Here is a 22669-nt window from a genome sequence, read left to right on the forward strand (position 1 = left end):
GGCGCCGGACCCGAGCCGGGGCCCGGGCAGGGCCGCGCGGGGCGGCGGCGGCCTCGCCTCAGGCTCCCGCCGCGCCCCGCCTCAGCCCCCGCGGCGGGGCGGGGCGGCGCCTCCGAGGCGGGCGGGGCGGGGCGGGGCGGGGCGCGCCCAGCCCGGGGCGCGGGGACCGCGCCGCCGCCGCCGCCCGCTGCTGGTGGAGGCGCCGGCCGCGCTGCGCCGCCCGGACGGAGCCGGCGGAGCTGGAACTGGTACCGCTGCCGGTACCGCGGCCGCGCCCGCCGCTGCCAGCGGAGGCGGCGCCCGCGCCGCGCCCGCGCGCCCCGCCCGCCCCCGGCGGCAGCAGCAGCAGCAGCGGCGGCGGCGGCAGCAGCAGCAGCCTCAGCACCGCCGGCAGCTCCAGCAGCAGCACCATGGACCTCTCCTTCATGGCCGCGCAGGTAGGCGCGGGCCGCCGCCTCCGCGCCCCCCTTGTCTGCCCCGCGGGCTTTTCCTCCCCCTCCCTCCCCTTTTCCCGCTTTTCTCCCCCCTGCGGAGTTGCGCTGGAGCGGAGACAGCGACCGGGCGGCGCGGCGGCTGGCAGAGGGAGACCGGGGGGCCCGGCGGGGCTGGCGGCGCCTCCCGGCACTCCGGCCGCCTCGGGGCGCTGCGCCGGCTTCAGACTGGGACGTGTTTACCCTCCTTTTCAGAGCAAACTGTAAACGGAACAGAAGATCTTTTTTTTTTTTTCCTTTTTTTTTTTTCCGGTTTCTTTTCTCGCGCCACGGCTGCAGGCGCGTCCGTTCGGACGCGGGTGGGTTGGCGTCGTTGCGTGCAGTGTGGCTGGGCGTTTGGCAGTGCTCTGCTCCGTTTGCACGAGCAAACTGTGTTAGTCACAGCTAAGTCTTGCACTTCATCTCGAGACACGTGTGTGGATATTGATATTGCACCTGTCGATACTCAGTGCACTGAGAAGTCACTGGTGGGCGCAAGGCACCCAAAGCCAAAAATCACCTGGTGAGTCCAGGTGGGATTGGGCTTTTAAGCAGGCAAGCAAGACTGTGCTTCAGAGACAGTCACACATACTAGATTTCATGTTTTTTCCAGGATAACTTACTATTTTCATGTATATACGTAGTTGTATATGCATAAATAGGTTTTATTCTGAGAAGTGATTAGGGTCCAGCCTCAATGGAGGACCCCATTGCCAAAAATGTCGCGCACTTCCCAGGGACTGAATAGGGGTCAGGCACTGACTTTACAGCAGTGTTGCTACTTGGACACAGATGTTAGCTGGAGGTGTCTGATGGAACCAAACCAAACTGATCCTGCTCGCGTGATGCTGTGTTTCACTGATGCAATGGACATTTTCTCTTGTTCCCTCCTTAAAGTCTGCCCACTTCTTAGTGGGTATCAGGCTGTGCCTTCCTGAAGGTAGGAGCGAGCTGTCAAGAATCACTTCTGTTTGGAGATATTAATAATAAGACTCGTTCTAAAGAATATCAAGAATTTTAAGCCCCAATGGAGAGAGGAAAGCATCACTTTGATTTAAGGTCTCTCTGTTACCTGAAGTACTCAAAGAAAATTTTGTATATATCAAATCACTTTTCTGTCCTTCTTACCACGATCTATGAGCTCCCTAGGTCCATCTTTTGCTCACTAAGTGGTGAGGTGAAGTAGGGAGGGTTTAGTATCCCCCTTCTACAGAAGGAGAGGTGAGGCACAACTGAAGCATTTACTGGTAATTGGTAAGTGGTTTGTGGCACAGCTGGGACTAGAACAACCCTTTCCCCTTACACACTCTCCCTTATGCCTGTTGTTGCATATTCTGAGTATCTTCTACCTCAATTCTGTGTATTCAAAGAAAGCAAAGCTGTGTGCTTTAGGCCTCCCAGAAGAGTTCTTTGTTGGAATCACTTTACATCTTATACTTAGGAAGGTTAGTAATGCAGCAATTTAAGTTGAATTGTGTGTGTTACTTCCTTATCTTCTGGGCCTGGTTTATTCATTTGTTTTTTTCTTTTCCTTTCCATGAAAAAGAATCATCCATTCAATATTTCTTTGAAATGTGAGAATCTACCCTTCCGTGTGGGACATCTTTTTAAGAGAGAAAAGCATTTATGTTAACATCCCGCAGCAGGGAAGGCCACATGTGATGTGAGATTCCCCTCACCAATATTGGTATGGTGCTTCTGTCCCTGACACAGAAAAGGGTAGAAAGCCTTCATCACACTTCCCTATGTCTCCCTCCAGATACTGTCTGGAGGGAGAATAGGAACGAGGGAGGAAGGGACAAGCTGGTATATGGATACGTGCAATGCCCCCCATGGCCTAGTATATCTTAGGAAGGAAACTATATGCCTTGGAGCTGTCTTCTCCATGAAGCCCTTGGGATGGCCTGGATGGCTGATGGCTACTGGGATGGGAAGGCCTCCTGGAGGTGTAGAAGGAGCTGTCAGGAAGGAAGCAGCTCCAGGTGGGAGATGTGAGGCAGATGCGGATGCCTTCGTGGCGCTTTCAGCTGGTACATGGGGTTGACCAAGTCTGCAAAACATCTGTTTCCCTGAGGGAAATGTGGGAGTCCTCTGAGGAGTATTGGTGTAACTAACCTTTTAGCAACTATAAAGGATTTCTTGGGTTCTGCTTCTCTTGAAGGAAATTAATCCAGTTTTGAGGTTACTGTGTGCAATGGATGCTATACTTAGCTCTGCTGACCCCTGTCACAGGGCCTTTTTCAGCTTTCTTTCTGAACTAAGCAACCATTTCCACCAACCTGCTGGCATTTCACACACGCAGTCTCACTTCTCTAATTTCTCTTTTGCGTTATTTCTGCGTTCTTTTCCCTGCTGTATCTTTCCTGCTTTTTCAGATCATCTCTGTGGCGTGTCTCATGCCGTGGTGCACTGAGGTGACCTTTCACAAGCGATGTGTGGGAATTACTGACCTGCATTCCCTTCTTGTAGTCCCTGACATTAACGTCTGCGTGACATGCGATAGTTCACGTTTTACCTCAGGGATGTCAGGTATATGAATACTTCATGCTAAAACTGGCAGTGTATAAAAGCAACACTTAAGTCTCGCTGAGTTTAGTTTCTGCAGGACTGCGCAGGCTCTTTGTGTTCCTGTAAGTTGCCTTTTTGTATCATTCTTACTGCACCTTTGCACCATTCATCCTGGACCCAAGTCATCTTTGTTAAATGTTCTGTGAGACACCGTAAATGGTCTTTGAATACATCAGGTTAACGCTTTTGAATCTCCATGCTATATGTGGCGTATTATAGAAGCTCAAAATCCGGCCTCCTCTAAGGTGTAGTGTCCTTTCCTGCCTGGGTGAAAGCGTAATACCAGCTATGGCAAGAGTCAGTGTCTCTTAATTGAAGTTTTAGTCTAATTGCTAAAAACATTCTGTGGGTCAGAGCTTGCAGATCCAGATGATTGCAATTGTGTGTTTAGCTCTTCAGGCACTTGAATGTGAGCAGCCTGCTTTCTGGAAGCTTTGGCTATACACAGCTGTATGAGTAAACTGGAGCTTTTGTTGTTAGCACCTCGCCTGCTTTTCTAAGATGTCTGTGAGGCAATTTTTGCCTCCGAGGCGCTGAAACCATTTTTTTGTGCCAGCAGAAAGATAATGAAATGCCCACCTGAATGATACAGTTGATGCCAGAGAAAGGACAACATTTTGCTGATAAATATTGGTGTTGTGGAACAGGAGATTGTACCACAGTTGCATAAATTTGTTAACGTTATTACTCTGACAAAGGGTTGGATGCCTAGCTGAAGCTAGCACGTCTGAAAATCTCAACTGTAGTACATTTATTAGGCTGTCCTGAAAAACAGCCTTTGATTGTGGCAATTAAACTGACTGTTAAAATAAGCCTTTTTACATCTGGGTGTGTGTTCATCAGGAGGCGGTTGTGCAGGCTTAGATGTCCTCTGTTCTGCAGGTGCTCTGATTGATTTCATTAAGGTCACTTGTGCTAATAAGGATGACTCATACGTAGTTAAAGCCTGTTAGGATTTTTTTCCTTTTAAATACAGATCTTCATTAAAGTAATCATGTTTTCCCCAAAACTGCACCAAAGATGTTTAGCCAGTGCTGAACCGTGGAGCTGTATGTGCGGCTCACGTCTGTGTGCTGTTCAGTCATTCCAAAGTACTTTTGTAGTCTAGGTAACCTCAGAAATAGCCTCTTATTATAGGAAGAGACTTTAGCTTCCAGCTTAAGAGCTGTTTTGGGGGAGGTTTGCAGCTCTGGGTCCAGGCTGAGAGCATCCAGTGCTTTTCAGGTCTGACTGCATGTTGCTTCGTCTGTTGAAATATTCAATAGTAAAGCAGGGATCTGGGGCAGCATCTTTCTGTCAGATGGGCAGTGGTAAGTTGTCCCCCTCCCTACTTCTGACACACTAAAATTAATATCTATTTAAGAGTCGGCTGAAGCATTTCTGCTGCATGAAGCTGTAACAATGAAAATTACATTTGAGTTGATAATTTGAGCAGTGTTGAATCGCATATTAAAATTGCAAAATAGAAGCATGTAATTTAAAAACCTGGGAGGCTGCAGAGGAAGAAATGATGTCATGGTCTTTAGCATGATACAGATCAATATGAGCTGAATAACACCTGCAGTTATAGTGCCAGTTATGTATTTTTCAGGACTTATATTTACAATTTAACTTCTCTTAAATCATTCATTGTAATTTTTGTCCCATACTGAAAATGAAGACTGGACTTCTTTAACTGGTAATATTTTTATGGTGGGATATGTTTACGTACAGTTAAAATATTACCTTAAGAGCCAGGCAAATGATCTTCTCTTCCTTTACATACAGAACAGGGAAAAGCCTTGAGAACATGGTCATCTCTGGATTTATTTTTGGCTTAATATCATATATAATTCATATACTCATTTATCTTTTGATTCTCTATATTCAACAAGTTTTCATAAAGAGCTCCTGAGGATTTGAAATATAGTAAGTTGAATTCCTTGTGCTTAGTTTTAATGGCTCAACCTGTAGCCATAACTTAAAAATTATTTTTTGTAACCTTTAATTTCTTTTGTAGCACTGAGGATTTTCTTTTACTGAAGGTGTGCTAAGCAAAGCATGGCTCTGACTGGTTTCAAGAGTTAGAGGAACAAAATGACGAATTTGGAACAAAAAGCAAAACCATTCAATTAAGATAATTTAAACTTCATTGCTTTCGTGTTCTGTGTCACTCTTCCAGGTTTTCATGTCTGAAAAGTGATTGCTTAAGTGACTTTGAACCTTTCCATTGTCTTGGCAATAGTTCAGGTCATTTTTCCCACAACAGGGCAGTGGTCCGTGATGCCCCTTGAAGAAACCCTATAGCTACCTGTAACCTTGCCAGTATAAGAAATCCAAGGCTTCTGTGTCTTCAAATTAAAAAGATGTTAGTGTGAGATGTGTAACTTCTGGAAAGGCCTGGAATACATACTGTAAACTGGTTTGTTTAGGACACGTGTAACTTACTACTCACTGTGTTTTGGACATGTTTGACTTAATACCCATATTTTCCAGAAGACGTGGACTGCCTGCGTCCGTGCTGCAGAGTGTGTGTGTGCACAGAGGGTGTGTTTGACGTGTTGGGGCACCTGAACAGAGTTGCTTCATTTCCAAAAATCCCAGATGCTGGTGCAATATCCTTTAATTCTTTTCTAATGAGGTTTCTGGGTAGAAAAGGATGTATGGTTAGCATCTGCTGTAGTCTGTCGTGTTCTGCATACAGGAAACTAGCACCCGGGGTCATTCAGTATCTGTTTTCCCACTTCTTCCTTAATGTATTTTTCTGCCACAGGTGTCAAAATGAATTCAGAATGGATTCAGAGTCTTTATTGGCTGTGTGCTATTTCTGCAGCAACATATTCTGAATGTATTCAAAACAAAAGCTTTAGAAACCCTTTTCTGGTCTTGGTAGGCTACTTCCACCAGCTTAAGACAAAATCCAGGCTACTTGCTCATTGTGAGCTTGTGTGCATGCTTATGCACACGTGTGTGCCAGGAAGCTGTAATTCATTGCCTCTCTCCAAAGGGAAAGAGACCTTTTGGTTGTGTTAGTATTTTGTGAGTCTATGCGTGACATTTCTGAACGTACTGGTTATTTGGAAACTTAATTATTACGTGTACGAGTTCAGGCAGACACACTGATTTTTTTTCTTTAAAAAGTATGATTGCCAAAGAATAGCTCTAAGACAAACCACATGGAGAATCATGATTTAAAGATGCATGAATCTCTCTTGTCAAAAACTGCCTTGATTCTAATCTAAGGCTTGGAGACACAAACCCTTTTATCTTTAGCATCAAACATTAATAATGTTAGCTAGGAGGATAGAAGCATTGTCTGATGTGACCAGTTCAGTGTATGGAATAATAGGGCACTAAGAATTGCCCTGCCAGCTCTACTTTCTTCCAAAAATTAATTTTCTGTGACATCTCATGGTTCCTCCAGAATGTCTTGACCTATAATAAATAAAATCAAACCATCAAGAAGCTAAAAGAACAGAGAGGAGTCAAACTGCAGGTGTCTAAATCTGCAAGCTCCAAGTCCAAGCTCCAGTTCTAGTGCCTTGCCGTGGTACGGCACAGTCACAGGGACCAGTTGTCTAATCCAGATGTTGTAGGAAATCTATTTTGCATGCAGAAATCAGTGGTGTCCTCATTCGGGATGTTGCTAGCAGTTGAGGTGAGAATCATTTGCTGGAGAAACTTTTCAGTTAGTTATTTGATTTGGATTTTTTTTTTGGGGGGGGGGGGGGAAGAGAGGAGAAAAAACAAGGAATCCCTGCACCTTTTCTGTCACTGCAATAACACTGCAAACTGCATTTCCAAATCCTGTATACCAGAAACTTCTGTGCCAACAAAGCTTTTAAAAATTTTAGAGAATTGGGCTTATTGGTTCTGTGAAACGTGTACACTGCATTTCGGAAGTGACTGCCCTTTCCAGATTATCTTTTAATTGCTGTCAAAGACGCGAAACACTGCTGCAAAGCAGCGAAACACTTAAGCATTCCTTGAGCATTCACTGCACTTGGAGCACATGTGTATGGTTCCAGTGACATCAGCAGGGCTGTCCATTTGCTTAACAGGAAATATCTCAGAGTCTGGCACAGATGGGTTAAGCATGCTTTGCAATTCCTAGCAACAGCTCCTAGAAGGCAAATGGAAATCTGTTTTGAACATACTACTTGTCCCAGCTTTCTCTGGATTATGTGCTTGGGAATGACTGTATTTCCACTGGTTAACAGCAGGAAAAACTTCTCATAGGAGTTGCTGAAGCTTATGAGAAGAGCAAATCATAGCAGGAGTGGTAGGGAAGGAAGAGGAGGAAGTGGCTGGGCTTGTAATGTGTGTATTTGTGCTGTCTCGCTATGTGGGCACTTGCACAGAGGGGATTAGAAGACACTAGATATACTTATTTTCTTCATGTGCCAATTAACCATGAGATTAATTCTATGAAGTGTTTGCTTATTTATTTATTTAACAGTTGCACGATTTTCAGCACATATAGACTAAACAATATGCAAACATAGTTGGTGGCAGCAGCATCTGTGGTCCTATTGTAAGCAAGAAATAGCTGCAGATGGCAGGCAAAAGGAATGAAGACTGCAAAAGAACTACATTCATGACAAACATTTTGCTTGTTTAGGTGCCTGGTTTTATTTAGCAGTAGGAGCCTAACTGTAATGTGTTCTGAGCCTCAACACTCTTTTCAGGCTTGATGAGAACTGAGTTTGCTGAGTAGTCTGGTGGTACTGCGTCCTCAGAATCCACAGGCTAGGAAATGTAGCCTGGATATAGATTATTATTATTATTACTTTAGGCTAATAGGACAGAATTTCCCAATTCATTGATGATCTGCAAGCATAGGGGAGGAAAGAAAAGGTTCTATTTTAAGCTTTGTTGGAAATCGGATTGCCTCTGGCCATTTGGAAGTCAGTGTAACCATTTAGCTGTTCTTAATCTTGTTTCCATGTCAGGCAAAAAGCAAAGGCCCCAAAACTCCAAATGAATCAGAGTTGCATGGGATTTAGTATAGCAGCATGATATTTTAGTGACCGTTGGTACACCATCAAAATAGATGATTGCTCAAAGAAAATATTAGAGCCTTCAAAGGGAGTGCAGTGATGTGGAAGGCAGAAAATTAGAACAGCAACTCAAGTAAATTCAGCAATAACCAGCTCTGTTAGCTTCCTGTGTCTATCTGTTGGACTTAGTTTCCTTGAAGGTATTTTCTGTCATGAATTGCATCATCTCCCTGAGCCAGCGATGTCTATCAGTCTTCTCTCTGTTGTTTTGGTAGGCTCCTTGGCTTGATGTGTAGTATCTTAAAGGAGATTGGTGTTAACTCCTTTCAATGTTCACAGGGGCTATGGTTTTTAAAGCTTGCTTTGAAATAGTGATAGCAGTCTGGTGTTCTGAGCATTTTTTTTTCCAGGAGATGCACACTTTTATATCAAAGGAAGGTCCTGAAAAATTGGTTGTAAATTAAAGAAGCCATGTCAGTCATCAGTGGCTTGATCTATTTTTTGTGCCTGTGAATAAGTCAGGAATTTCTCCATAGATTTTCAGTGGAGTAGCAGCAGTCTAAAAGCAATGGAAGCCTTTGGCAAATACGTTCCTGACATTGCAAATGAAGTTGTTGGTGCTTATGTACCAAATGGGCCAGAATGAAGACAGTGAAGAGCTTGCCTTCTGTTTGGAAAGCACTGATGTCCAGGTGGGGCTCTTCTCTTCCCCTCTAGCTTTGGAGTGAACAATACTTGTGTCTATGTTGAGCGTTAAATAGAAGGAAAACTCATGATCAGACCAGGAACGCTGAAAGTTTGTTGAATGTATGTCCTTTGGAGGGAGGAAGGGGAGCAGAGGCAACATGATGCAATATTTCTCCCTGTAAATATTACCGTGCTGAGGGTACATGGCAGCCAGAGCTGTTGCTGTTAGCTGTAGTCGCTACCCACCCTTTCTCTTGCTGGCTTCTGTATCCTTGCACAGTCTTTTTAGATCTGTCTCATACTGCTGACTGTTTAAAATTGCACCCCTAAGTGTGCAAATAATCTTCTGAACTACTCCTCTGTTTAAATAAAGTGTGTAATCAAGTGCCTCTCGATGTAGTTGAATAGCTGACAAGGCATTTTAGGATATCATAATACCTTTCCTTACAAGTGAGCTCCACTCAGAATAAATTAGGTTGTTCCTTTCTCTGCACCACTTAAGTTTTTCCTGGACTCTTCCCAGGGATTTTCCCCCAGTGCATAAAAAAATTTCCTTCTAAGTCAGGTTTACTGTGCTTTTTTGATATCCTCTTTCTACATCTCTCATATCCTCCATGCTCACCTTCTGTAAATCATCTTGAATGCTGTAATTTTACCTGCTAAAGTCCAAATCTTGCAAAGATTTATGTTTAGATCTGAAAACTTTTGGTCAAAGAATAAAAATTCCGCCTGTACAGGGACCAGACATCATGCCTTAATTAAGATCTGTTTTGAGTGGGAGTAAATATTTACACAGGGTTGTGTGTATCCAACTTCATCAGGTCTTGGTAAAGACCTCTGAAGAGACTGAAAAAAAGACATTGCTGTTTACAGAACTACAGATGGAGAAGCTGAAATTTGGGCAAGGAGAATTCACTGTAGAACTAGAGGAACCAAGCTCTAAAGGCTAAAATCTGTTGCCCTAGCAACATTATCAATTCAGTGTGTGACTGGGCAAGTCTCATGCGCCTGTTTTCCTCTGTTCCATCCTTGCAAGTGCTTTTAGATCTTTAAATGGATCATGCTAATAAATGACTAAGTGAAAGGAGTATGTTTATAATGTAGTGCTTATCAAAGATGAAAGGGGAACAGAGCAGCAAACCAAAATGCTGCAGTCACTGAAAGCATAAGCAACGCAACAGAAACTTTCTCAGTTGTCTTACTAATGACAGAAGCGTGTTAGTATGTTGTATGTCTGCCCAGAGTCTTTACTTGATTGCAGATTAGAAGAAATACTGAATAGTGATAAATATCAAATCTAAAACTCTGGGGACAGAAGTACCCTCTTGTCTATCCTATTTTGTCTTTTGATTGCTCTCCAGCTGGGGCAGTAAAACTTAAAACTCCAATTTGAAATATTCTGAATTTTCTTCCCTAGATGCTGAACCCAGGAGCAGTTTGGGGAAAAAAAAAAAAAAAAGAAAAAAAGTTGAAAATGCATTCACAAACTCTCTTCTGTCCCATGGTATTACCCCCCCCCCCCCCAAGATTTTGTAGAAAGCTGTACTGAATAAATAGTTAATAATGTTAAGGCATGACAAATGGGTGGTGTTCTGTAATAGGATTCAGGCAGCTGTAAAATGGTTCATTCTGTCTTGGTCTCTGAACCATGTGATTGGGCATGCTGTGAAATTGTGCAGATGGGTAAAGCAGTGAAATCCTGAATTGATTCATTGTCAAGGTGGCAGATGTTTTATTCCCCTGGTGTGTTTTCTGGCATTTCTCACTGACATGGAACAGAAGCAAAAGGAAATGAATTGTTGTGCTCTCTCTCCCTTGTTCTCCAAGGCAGTCTTGCAACTCGTTTCTCCTGTAGTGTCATGAAGTGTGAGGAGAGGTGTGTACCACCTAATTTCTTTTACAACTGTGCTTTAAACTTTCACAGGTAACTTTCTTTACCCAGGTAGCTGTAATTTTTAGCATGGGTGGGTTTTATGGTGCAACTCTTACCTCTTTGGAGTACATAGTACTCTCTACACTGTTTTAAAGATGAGCATTTGGATGACTAAATAAGCAGTACTGTCTCTAACATGTTTATCTCTAGACCTCTGGTATCACAGAATTGGTAAGGTTGGAAGGGACCTCTGGAGATCATCTAGTCCAACCTCCCCGCTCAGCAGGGTCACCTAGAGCATGGTAGACATGGTTGCATCCAAACGGGTTTTGAATATCTCTAGAGAAGGAGACTCCACAACCTCCCTGGGCAACCTGTGCCAGTGCTCTGTCACTCTCACAGGGAAGAAATTCCCCCTCACGTTCCGGCAGAACTTCAGTGCTTCATTTCTGCCCATTGCCTCTTGCCCTGTCACATGGGACAACTGAAAAGAGTTTGTCCTCGTCCCCTTGACACCCTCCCTTCAGGCACTTGTACACATTGATAAGATCCCCCCTCAGTCTTCTCTTCCCCAGGCTGAAGAGGCCCAGCTCTTGCAGCTGTTCCTCGCAGGGCTGATGCTCCAGCCCTCTGATCATCTTTGTAGCCCTACGCTGGACTCTCTCCAGTAGCTCCATGTTTCTCTTACACTGGGGAGCCCAGAACTGGACACAATACTTGAGATAAGGCCTCCGCAGGGCTGAGTAGAGGGGCAGGATCACCTCCCTCGACCTGCTGGCAACACTCTTCCTAATGCAACCGCAGGAGGCCATTGGCCTTCCTGGCCATGAGGGCACATTGCTGGCTCATGGTCAGCTTGTCATCCACCAGCACTCCCAGGTCCTTCTCTGCAGAGCTGCTCTCCAGAAGGTCAGCCCCCAGCTTGTACTGGTGCCTAGGGTTATTTCTCCCTAAGTGCAGGACTCTGCACCTGCCCTTGTTGAACCTCATGAGGTTCCTCTCCACACAGCTCTCTAGCCTGTCCAGGTCTCTCTGAATGGCAGCACAGCCCTCAGGTGTACCAGCCAGTAAATGGCAAGCAGGAAAGGAGGTCATGAAGAAGGCAGAAGACAACATGTTAATAGAAACTGCCATCTAGGCTGCTGCAATAGCAACCCATTGCTGTTCAACAAAGCCTTTAGGGACCAGCGTGTACCAGAGGGAGCACTAGGGTAAGAAGTGAGGGGAGGTGGGAGAGAGCCAGCAAGGGTAGCTTGGGACAAATTCTCTCTTCCTTGAGTATGTGGCATGGTGTGGTTTGAATGATGTATCTGTTGCTGGCCAGCTTCTAGGGGGCTAATTCGTTATTTTTAAGTGTTGTCTTATAAAGTGGCACTTAGGTTATTAAGTCTTAAGCTTGGTTCTGGAGAATGAATGGATTTAGGAGGATCTCTTCTGAAATGAAAACTGGTCCTATCTTGCTGCATGATCGTTGCCATTAGAAAACTAATACATATTTTACACTGTTTGCATAAACAAGAGTATCATTTCATTGACATAAGCAGATTTATAACCTTTTAGATTTTAGTCTTTAGTTTGTTATTAAAGAATAAATTGTTCCATCTGTAACGTAGCTTGTATGTTGCAAGGGATTCAGCTGGACTCCACTATACCCATAATACCTGTTTTCACAGAAATGCATAACATCTAGGGTAAGGATGCTGTCATTCAGTGTGCCACACTGTTATTCTGGAGAGCTCTGGAACTGTACCAATATAAGCTGTGGTCAGGTATATACTGTTGTTTCAGGTGAGGCGTAACTGAGAACTTGCTCTCAGACCCGTAGATCATTTGTATTACCTGCATGATGGCCTCAGTGAGTGATCTTAGATAGCTGACAGCTTCACTGCATGGAGAGGCAAGTCTTGATCTGAAATCCTGCCCCGGCAAGCATTGTGGGGATCACCAAGCTGGCTGAAGTAGTTTGCTTAAAAACTAGCTTTCTCTGCGTTCTCTAAAAATACATCCCCAGACATCTCAAGCTTTGCCTGTCCCTCCATGCCCTTGTGTGTTGCCCCAGTGGTGTCCCATTACCACACTACGTTCCTCTGCCTTTTTCACTCAAAAGCAGGATCTATGCAATACAGACAAGTCAGGAAAGGTGAAAATGGTGAAAGAAGCTGTCCCAGATGGAAGCAGGGGCATGCGGTCTTTCTGGTGAGCTGGGATGCGCTGCAGCAGGACTGCCGTGCAGCTGGGGGGCAGTGGGCAAACGGTGAGCAGGGAGCAGGACTGCAGGCTGCGGTGCGACTGGGCTGCACCAGCTTGGGCACGCACACTTGGCAAGGCAACCACAGAGAGCGCGCAGGTATAGCCTACCAGTGGCTACCACTATTTCAGGTTTATTGTCTGATTGCTGCATACTGCAGTTACTTACCACCCACCCAGTTAAACTTTCGACGTGATTTTCAGTCACATTAACTTCAAAACATTTTATAAAGGGGATAAAGTTTTCATATGCAAATAAAGGATAATACTGAGGGGGAGGCGTGACTTGCCCATGCAGCGAAGGAGGAAATACAGATTTTAATGAGAACCCATTCCCAGTTTAGAGCTTCCTCAACGGGGAAGCTTTAACTGGCCATGCCCGACAGAGGCAAAGCGGCAAATTCTTTCTAGGCCGTGTATACAGCATCAGCTATCCTTGCAGTAATGATTGTCCTAAATTCTACTGATCCACTAAAGGCAATCCAGAGATTTCTGTTTTTCTGTATTCTTGCTATGGCCGTTATAATGAAGTCAATCTCTAAGCATCCATGTAGTTCTGGATTTTGATAAAATTAAAGTTTTAAGCCTACAGCCTAACCTTTCAGTATGGGATTTATGGCTAACTTGTTTGTTTGTTTTTTAAAAAAATACGGTGCCATTTCATTCGAAATGGATCTAGCAGGTGATCTTACTCAGTTTTGGAAAACTGGCCTATCAGATTCTGCACCACTTCAGTAAAGAGCTGGCCAGCTGGCAGAGCCGGGCTTGCTCTTCCCAGCAAATAAGCAACATCTCTGAGTGCTGATTTTGACCAAGTCCTCAGCGTAGGGATGAGCTCTTGTGTAGCTGTTTGCCTGAGGATCGTGCTATGCTCCTGTCAGTCCTTGCAGCCGTGCCATTTGCTGCCTGTCTCGCAGTAGTAACAGAACGGTGACAACAGAGAAGTACTCCAGCTGTCTCTCCTGTTTACAGCTTCTACATTCACTGACGTGGGAATAAACAAGTTCAGGATTCATGCTCTCACATGATTAGCTGTCTTTTTTTAATGACTCATTTTAAAAATAAAAATCAAAGCACAACTGAAGGTAAGATAGCAGTTTTCTGAGCAGTTTGCAGCATAACACTTGATCTGAGGTGTTCCCTCTCTTTCTATTAATTTAATAGAAGACCTAAGATGAAAAGCTATATCCTTACCTGCTAAAAATGTATGTTCCACCTCTCAGTGGATTTGTACGAAGACAGGATATAGCTCTCCAAATGCAGATTATGCTAGTGATGCTTTTTCTCTGCTGCCATTTTATTCCCAGGTTTAAATACCAGTTCTACCAAGATGAGCAACTGCCTCGCATGTAGGCAAATGTTTTTTTTACTATAAAAAGGTGGAGTGAATTCAATAGTTGCATGAATGTTTGAAGAAATAATAATTAGAGATGGCTTGCCTGTTTTGTTTTCAAATGTTTTATTTCAATATTTTCAATAATTATCATTTTTCTATTTGCTAGCCAAGAAACAAATACTTGAGCTCAAAATTTCCAGCCTTGTATCCTCAGAAAAGTGGGTACAAAACTGACTGTAGTAGCTTGTATAGTTGATAAATATGTATTATTTAAAGTCAAACAATAGTTGACAGTACACCATTCTCTAAATAAAGCAGTAAATTAGCCAGGTTGACATGATTAAAACTTGTACTTTGTTTTCCAGGGCCAAAGTGAGACAATCCCAGATAAACAGAATGAGAGAGCACCACTAATAACCCTCACAGAGTCACGATATGGATGTCACACTCTTCCTTCTGTCTCTGCTTTTCTCCTCCTCAGAGCTGGGGCAGGATGGGGGGAACCACACACAACAAGCATTTCACGTCAGGAACACTGGATCTGCAGTTGCAGCTTGGAGATAAAAGCAGCCTTCCTTTGGGCAGAAGGGAGCAAAGCAGACTTACACAGTCTGAACTCCAATAATTGTAGCTGGCTCTGGGACATGTATTCCTGCACAGTACCATCAGTGGTATTTTTGTAAACAGGCTGAGTGTGGTTAAAACATGGGAAAAGTGCAAAGAGGAGGTATGTCAGGTCTGTGCAGGGGAAGGACCTGGCCAAGTTGCCATGCAGTTGTAACATGCAGTTGCTAACCATGGCCAAGTTGCCAGGTTAGTTGTTAGCCATCATATGATGCCCTTCATTTGCTGTGTTGGTTGATGTTCATAAATGGGACTTACGATCCCCTAGGACCTTAGCAATAAGTCTGTTGCTGGAGTACTGGGATGCAGTGCAACTGTGTGTAGCTGCAAGTTCAGCCCCCAGTGAGTGCTTGTACATTGACAATGTTTACAGGGATGTGACCTTAATGCTGCAGAGAGGCATCTTATGCTTCGTTTCCTCTCATCTTGGAAGGCTTCTGTCACCTTTCCCTGACCTGCTAATGCAGACTTGCACCTAAATCCTGAGGGATAGCAGCAAGTGGCAGTGCTTGATTCTCTCTGCCACTTTTTGGCCCTCTTTTGCCTGCTGCCTGGTGCTCTGTATGATGATACTACTGCATCCCTGCCCACCTCATAAGCTAGTATCAAACCGTTTAGTGCTTGCCTCTTAGGACTGCTAAAGATTTATTTATTCGGTAACAAAAATACCATCCTACATAGGATCCTGTATGTCGCTCCTGATGTGGTTCTGCTGATGTGCCATTAGGAAATTTCTGTGTTTTACTAGAAGCACTAGATAGTAGCTTTCAAAATGTAGCAGTCTGCATGATTCCCCTCCGTTACACTTTTCTTCCTGTTTTTCTAAATAATCATAAAGCAGACTTGTTTTTGTGAGTCAAGGATCAGTGTTTTAAGAAGCACAACTTCCATTAATCTTTCAAATGTGGTACCATTTTTGCCGTGGGAGCATTTATTTCATGTTTGATTTGTGTTACGTTTATTACTGTAGGTCCAAATTCAACTGCGGGCTATGCTGCCCAAACCCAGCACTGACTTTACAGAGTGGGGGCTGTCAGCAGAGCTCTGACTTCTTTGCTCCAGAGTTGGATTATTATTATTTTATTTTTTTTTAACTTTTTCACAGAAGCTACTAAATAGCCTCTAAATCTGTTCTTGGAAAATGTGACAAAGTCCCAAAGAGACAAGTTGATAGAAACAATTGCTGTTAAAAGGCAAGAGGCAAAACAGTAGTAAGGGCATATGTGCATTCACATCACGTAAACCTGATGTCTGACAGGGTATGTGCATGTTTTCTTTGCTACTTGGGCAAACCCAGAAGCAACAAGATGTCACCTGATCTTATTGCCATCTAAGGGCAGGGTTAGCCCTAGCCTTTTCGCCAGTGTGCAGGAGCAGAAGGCTTCTCATTCATGTGTCCCAGGCAGAGCAGTGGCCCTTGAACATGGAGGAGCAGGTGGGGTTGGAGAGGTGGATGGAGGGTGGAACTGCTGCTCTGCTTTCCATCCGCTGCTGCCCACCAGCAAGGCTGCGCTTGTCCCAAAAAGCGAAGGAGGGTACTTGATCTAGAAGTAGAAGGGCAGCCCGGCAGAAAGAATGTTTCTGCTTCCTCGTGTTGTTCAAGGGACTTTTCATGTCCATATTGATGTATTTGTGTTGAGTACTCTGTGCTCAAGTCAGCCTTAAAGCAGCAGGGGGAATAAACACCAGCCTTGCCTGTGTTCAAGGGAAAACAGTGCATGGTTAAAACTGTCATGTAGCTTGGATATATAGCACTGTCGGAAAAATACGCAGAAGCACGAGGAGATCTAGGTCTACTTGCTGTCTCTGTCTTTTAGCTCCAGTGTTGCGCGTGTTTTGTTGTTAGCTGTTCTCAGATTTTGAACTTCATTCTTTTCTGCTGCAGAATAAGCAGTGTGAGTGGAGTACCCACAAGCTCAACACCTATAGAAGTATAAATAAAAAGCAGGTTAGCATTATACAGGACAGTAGGGAGAAAAATACAAGCCAAGGAAACAAGTGCCTGATCAGCACTCTGCTGGGTGCAGAGCATACTGGGAATGTTATGAAGATTTGGAAAACTGAAATGATCAACCAAAGAAAACATCTATTTTATTTTCTTAATCTTTGGCCTTGGCCTCTTCTGTCTCAATTCATTTCTTGATTTCAACATAAGAGCATTTATTTCATTAATAAACCTTTGTGCCATCCATCTCATCCATCATTTTGTGTTTCCTTTCAAAATGTCATCTCCTAATTCCAGTTAGCCTACAATGACCTCTTCCGTTATCCACTTTTTAGATTTCAGAGATGTCTTCTCCCACAAGTCCCTGCAATCTTGCATATCGTTTTTCATGTGCAGCAAAGCCACTTTACTGTTTCTTCCTGAATACCTCCTGGAAGCCCTTCTTTTGTAATGTCAGCAAAATAGTGAGCAGTGGCTGGACTGCTGCTGTCCAGGATCCTCTAATTGTTGCCTCATTGCTAGCTTTGCCTTTCTCTCGCTCTGGAAAAATCTGATTCTTTTTTTTTTTTTTTTTTAGGTTTTGATAAAGACTTTTCTATTTATTCTCACAGTTGCTGTAGGATCCTTACAGTTAATGACGGCTATTACTTTCTAGAGTCAGTAACAAAATGAAACATTTTCAAATCACAGGTATTGAAATATTCAGTCTATTGAATACAATCTTTCACAGGTGTGAAGCAAACAAATACAAGCGTATTCCCACACATGCATCCATGTGTATCAGAAGGCTGTCGGCCTTCCGGTGATCTTCCCCAAATGTGGACAATTCCACAGTCACTGGCTGTTCATAGTCCTGCTGCTACTGCGTATCGGGTAGCAAATGGTAGACCGTTTTCTACTAGACAGTGAATTGGGTTACGCAGGAGCCTGTTACCATTCTGGCTGTATCTTGTTTTGAATGGTCCATCTTCAGTTTCCTTCAGTTTGGGGTAAAGCCCAACATAACAGACAAAAAATACAGATAAATTAGATTAAATAACTATATGGGATAAGCAGAGAACATCTCTGAAAGCTGCTGGCAATGCTAGTAAATTCTGTTAGTCCTTCAGTTTTAATGCTCTCATCTCATCAGCAACAATGTGAAAGAGCTGTCAAGTCAGTGAAGCTGACAGAAAAGAGTGATTTCTTTATGAATATGTTTTTCTGTAAACTTTCTTTTACCTAAGCAGTCTGAGATCAAATACTGCTTCATTCAGTTGCCTGGCAGCTCGTGCAAGTATGTGAGTTACTCCTGTGAGTGGGACATGGCAGCTTCTTGGTTGTTTGTCAGTTCACCCTTCTTTTCTATGGGTATAAGATTTTTTGGTAATTGAGATAAATACTTACAAATCTCATGCCTTTTGCTTACCTGTTTTCAGGTCTGGATTTCAAAAATGTGCATTTAGATTCAGTTTTATGTATCAGTTCATTACAGTCTATTTGCATAGTCCATTTTGAATTATTTATTCAGTCTTCGTTTGTATTTCTCTCCCTGTTGCTGAAAGTACTGTTGTCTTTATACCTATGGCAAGGTGGGATAAAGGTTTTTGTTCCCTTTTTGATCCTTTACTGGTCAGAAGATATTTGTCTGTAGCTTTTCAGCTCTTCCTTACTCCACTTCATCTTTTCCATCTTTTAACTCAAGTCCTCCAAGTGAGCAGTGAATTCAAATTAATCATCAGGCCTCAGATATGTCACTTTGCATGTTACAGTGAGATTGTAGTTGGTTAAATGAAAGCTGAGGTTATCTGGCATATTCTCAATAAATGTATCAGTCAGCTGAGAACAGGAATTACATGTCTATGCTAACTCCGCATCTTTAAAGAGGATACTAAAAGCTCACGTGTGGGTATGAATTAGGATGTCTAAAAAGAGATGGCTACGGCCTTGAACTGAAGCCAGCACCTCAGAGTCAGCTGTCAGTATGCAGTGGTCAGTGTCCAGTTAGTGTTGCTCTGTTTTTAGTTCATTTCTTTCCATTCTCAGTAACATTATTATAGAAAGAAATGGGTTTAGTGCATCTCGAATCAAGATACAAATTAACAGTTCATTTTTTTTTCTATTAAAAACACATTTAATCTTGCTGCTAGCTTTTTTCCCATCATAACTCTTCCACTTGACAGAGCATGTTACCCAACAAATGTAAAGGGTGTCACCTGGAAGAAACTTTCTTAAATGTGCTTTCCATGCGTCTGCATTTCTGGGCCATACGAGTTAGTGCTTCGGAGCTGCACACAAGTCATGCATTTACATTTATATAATTTCTGTGTTAACAGCATCATTGAGGTCATAAACTTGTACTCTGACCTGGAAGGTATGCTTTCTTTATCTTATTACAGTACTTTGTGTAAAAATGTGTGAGTTTTTTTGTTTTTTATTTTCCACACAGATTTGTTGTTAATAGCAACTCAAGCATTTATCTTAGCAAAATATCATACCTCTTAATCCACAAAGGGTCACAGTAATTTTTTGAGAAAATAGAGTACGTCAATATCCCCAGAATTAAGTCCACTGATGTCAAACTTTTCATACCTAAAATATCTCATTTCTGCAAAAGAAAAAAAAAAAAAACATGTATCTAAATTATGGGCTTTAATGAAGGTCTAAAGTGACAATGATGTGCATGAAATAATATTTTACGTCTGTCAATACAAACTGGAGTCATCTGGTTCTGTCTGTACAGGCCCAAATACAGTTGTCAGATGCCATCCTCTTATTTTGCTTTTCCTGCTGTCATAACTAGATACCAACAGGGATCGTCTGGGTACTTTTCAGCCCCTGAATGCCAGGCAGTCTTTATCCTCCTGATGAAGAGTGTTCAGCAGCAACCTTTGGCTGATGGGGCAGGAAAGTCCATAGGGGTTATTTTTCTGATAGAAGTAGTAGACTAGCTTGATAGATTTTGAAGTTGTTCAGTGTTGTGAATCCACTGGTTCATTAGGACCGGTGAAACATAAGCTAGCAACAAGAATGATTAAAAATAAACAGTACAATATCATGAATCTGTAACTGGTAATCTGCAATCCAGAGGATTTTCTAAAATTCATCAACTGATCTTGTGGCAGACACTGAGCAAACGCAGAGCCTGAAGAGCTTATAATCAAAAAAGACAAGATAAGGCAAAAAGAAACTTAATATGTTAATCAGTGGGCAGGATTAAGATCTGTAAAGGGAATTAGTTCCACTTTTCCCTTTTCTCCTACTTCATTGAGTAAATAATCAGATTTTGAATGTATCGCTTACAATCAGGATTTGTTTCCCAACAGGATGGTTTTGCTGCTGTTTGCGTGTGAGCAGTTTCACGCTCAAAATCCATCTCATTTGCAGCCTTCAGGCCAAGATCAATTGGCAGCTGAGGCTTAGTTCCAAGTAATAGATAAGGATTTCCTTGGCAGAAGATGTACTGTACTTTTCTTTGAAAGATGCCAGTTCATTATGAAGGCAGACATGACACAGTGATATTTCTTTGGTAACGAGTCATGCACTTAGCTTTCTAGAAACTTTCTCTCTCTTTTTTTGTTTTGCTCCATCAGATCAGCAAAGAGTAGAAGGAATTGTTAATGTTCCTTTTTTTTTTCCCCTCTATGGAAAAACTCTTAAGTGGCTTGAAACAGATGGCATGGGTATTGGTCAGATATTTTTACAGGGAGTGTGCAGAGGTATGGATCGGGGCACTGGTACATCACCGGTTATTTCCAACGCAGAAATGCAGCTTTTCTGCAGCCCCTCAGAGACTGAGCACTTTCCCCTTGTGGGAACACAAGTGGTGCCAGTACAGCAGGAGTCTAGGGGAAATGAGTCCTAATGGAAAGAGGAGTGGATATTAACCCTTCTCCTATGGCTTTGGGCAGGCTAGTGAGCAGTGCTGTGATCTCTAGGACTGGCAAGTAGAATCCAGGCTTTGCTTTCATCTTGGAGGTGATGGTATTGATTTTGCTCTATCAGTGCTGATGGTAATCCTTTGCTTAGTTGAAAGGGAAATGCCACTCTGAGCAGAACTGCAATATGCAGCCTGGCTTATCTCGGCATTTGAAGAGAATGTTTAACATCAATGACACTTAGGTGTGTGTGTGTTGGTGGGGGGGGAGCTTGAGGTGTTGGTCTCCCCTTTCACACCAAGGCTCTTTCCACCCTCAGAAGCAAAGGAGAGGAATGGAATTTCTTTGGTGTTTTTTTTCATCTTTCCCTATTTAAGCTGTAAGAACAAGAAGTTGCTCTTGATAAAAGTGGTTGAAACAAGTTTCATGAAAAGAGAGCTGCAAGAGCTTTTACTCTATCTAGACTCAAACCCCATTTTTATGTGTTCTTATCTGAGCTGATAAGGTCCGAGCTTGCAAAACATGGCTTTGGACTGGGGAATGAATGTTCATTTCCCGTATCATTCTTTCTAGATCTTACAGCGGAAAGTTGAAGTTATCCAAGGCTGACTTTAAAATCTTATGGAGCTTATTGCTGAACTAATTGGAAGGACTGTCTTCAGTAGCTTTGATGGGGATTTATGCAGGCCTAATATGAAGTGCAAAAGGTATTACTCCCCAACAGACCCCTATCCCCTGCATTTATTTGTGATATACCTCTTTTTCCTGTGTGTCTGGTCTATCTGTGTCTCTCTGATCATATTACTACTTCCTATGAACCTTTCAGCAGTATGTGATGTTCCAGAAAATCCAACCAGATAGCCAGGCAGAGGAGCTTGTGTGACTTGCCAAGCCACAATCAGAAGGGCCTTGGCTCGTACGTGTAGAGGCTAAAAACAAGCACCTCAACGGTCTGATTTTTCTTCTTCCTGTTACTTACTGCAACTACATTGCACAGTCTGGTTCTCTTTTCTCCATTGCAGTATCTAAATATCCCTGTTGGAGTAAGTAGGGTGTTGGATTTTGTGAGTGTTCTTCAGCTGCGTCTTGTCAGTTTTGCCCACAAGCGTATAAACCCTGCGGCCCTCTGAAAGCGGTGACATGATTGTGTATGACAGTCATTAGTGGGTGAAAAGGAAATCTGTCTGCGAGCATCTGTTTTGAGAGAACCAAATATAATTAAAGTTTAACCATGCTGCATTTGCTGTTTTATTTACTGGGACCCCATCCTCCTTCTCAGGGACTGCAGTCGCATTTCATGTGGTTCTTCTGGCTTGCTGCTACGATCAGGTTTTGTATCGCAGCTGTATCAAACAGGTGTGTTCAGAGAATCACTTCAGAATAATGAAACTCCACCTTTTTGCATGACTACAAATTTTTTCTGTGAAAAATCTTCAATTTCAGGTCGTTCTGAATGGGCTGACTGTATGCTGCTGTTCTTGCCTGTTGTACTTCCTAAAATAAATGAAGTGAAAAAATGACAATCCTGATAATTTTGCTTATGACTCCCTAAAACTGGTATTTCATTATTGCAGTAAATGTCAGCATGGAGCTAATACAATGAGGAGAATTGGGTTCAGAGAATCTCATTTTGATTTTCCCATACATATAGTAACCATGGATATGCTATGCATGGATAAAGAGTATCTGACAGCAGTTGGTTGCTCACACAGTATTAAATCGTAGTAAAAAGAGCCACTGGTAATTGCCATTACTAGTTATTGTTGTAAGTGAATTACATTGTAGTCAGAGTGTCCAGAAAAGACTGGGACCTTGCTCTGCTAGGCTTTGTGTAAGCTAAAACTATGGAAAACCACAGTGCAGCTCAGTCAGTCTGTCAAAAACCTGAAGCATATGAAGAACAAAAAAAGAGAGCGAGAGAGGCACAGAGTGAGTTTCTTAAGGAACTGACTTGAGCAATAGCAAGGCTATGAACAGGGTTTCTGGATGAGCACCAGCCTGCTTACCTATGGCATCTCGAATGTCTTGAACAGTTCTTTTGAGTGACTATCTACAGTTGCTAGTGTTTCTGCTGTGAAGTCAG

General features: G+C 43.0%; 1 protein-coding gene across 1 annotated transcript in view; it reads left to right on the plus strand.

Annotated features, from left to right (window-relative positions):
* The first annotated feature begins 417 nt into the window (after nt 1-417).
* C5H14orf132 (chromosome 5 C14orf132 homolog) overlaps nt 418-22669 on the plus strand; it is a 36282-nt gene continuing 14030 nt past the window's right edge. Inside the window, exon 1 of the mRNA XM_062577734.1 lies at nt 418-437. Coding sequence (XP_062433718.1) covers nt 426-437 — 12 coding nt within the window. The 5' untranslated portion in view covers nt 418-425. The remainder of the gene's footprint in view (nt 438-22669) is intronic.

Source organism: Rhea pennata, chromosome 5, assembly GCF_028389875.1.
Source record: "Rhea pennata isolate bPtePen1 chromosome 5, bPtePen1.pri, whole genome shotgun sequence".
NCBI classification, from domain to species: domain Eukaryota; kingdom Metazoa; phylum Chordata; class Aves; order Rheiformes; family Rheidae; genus Rhea; species Rhea pennata.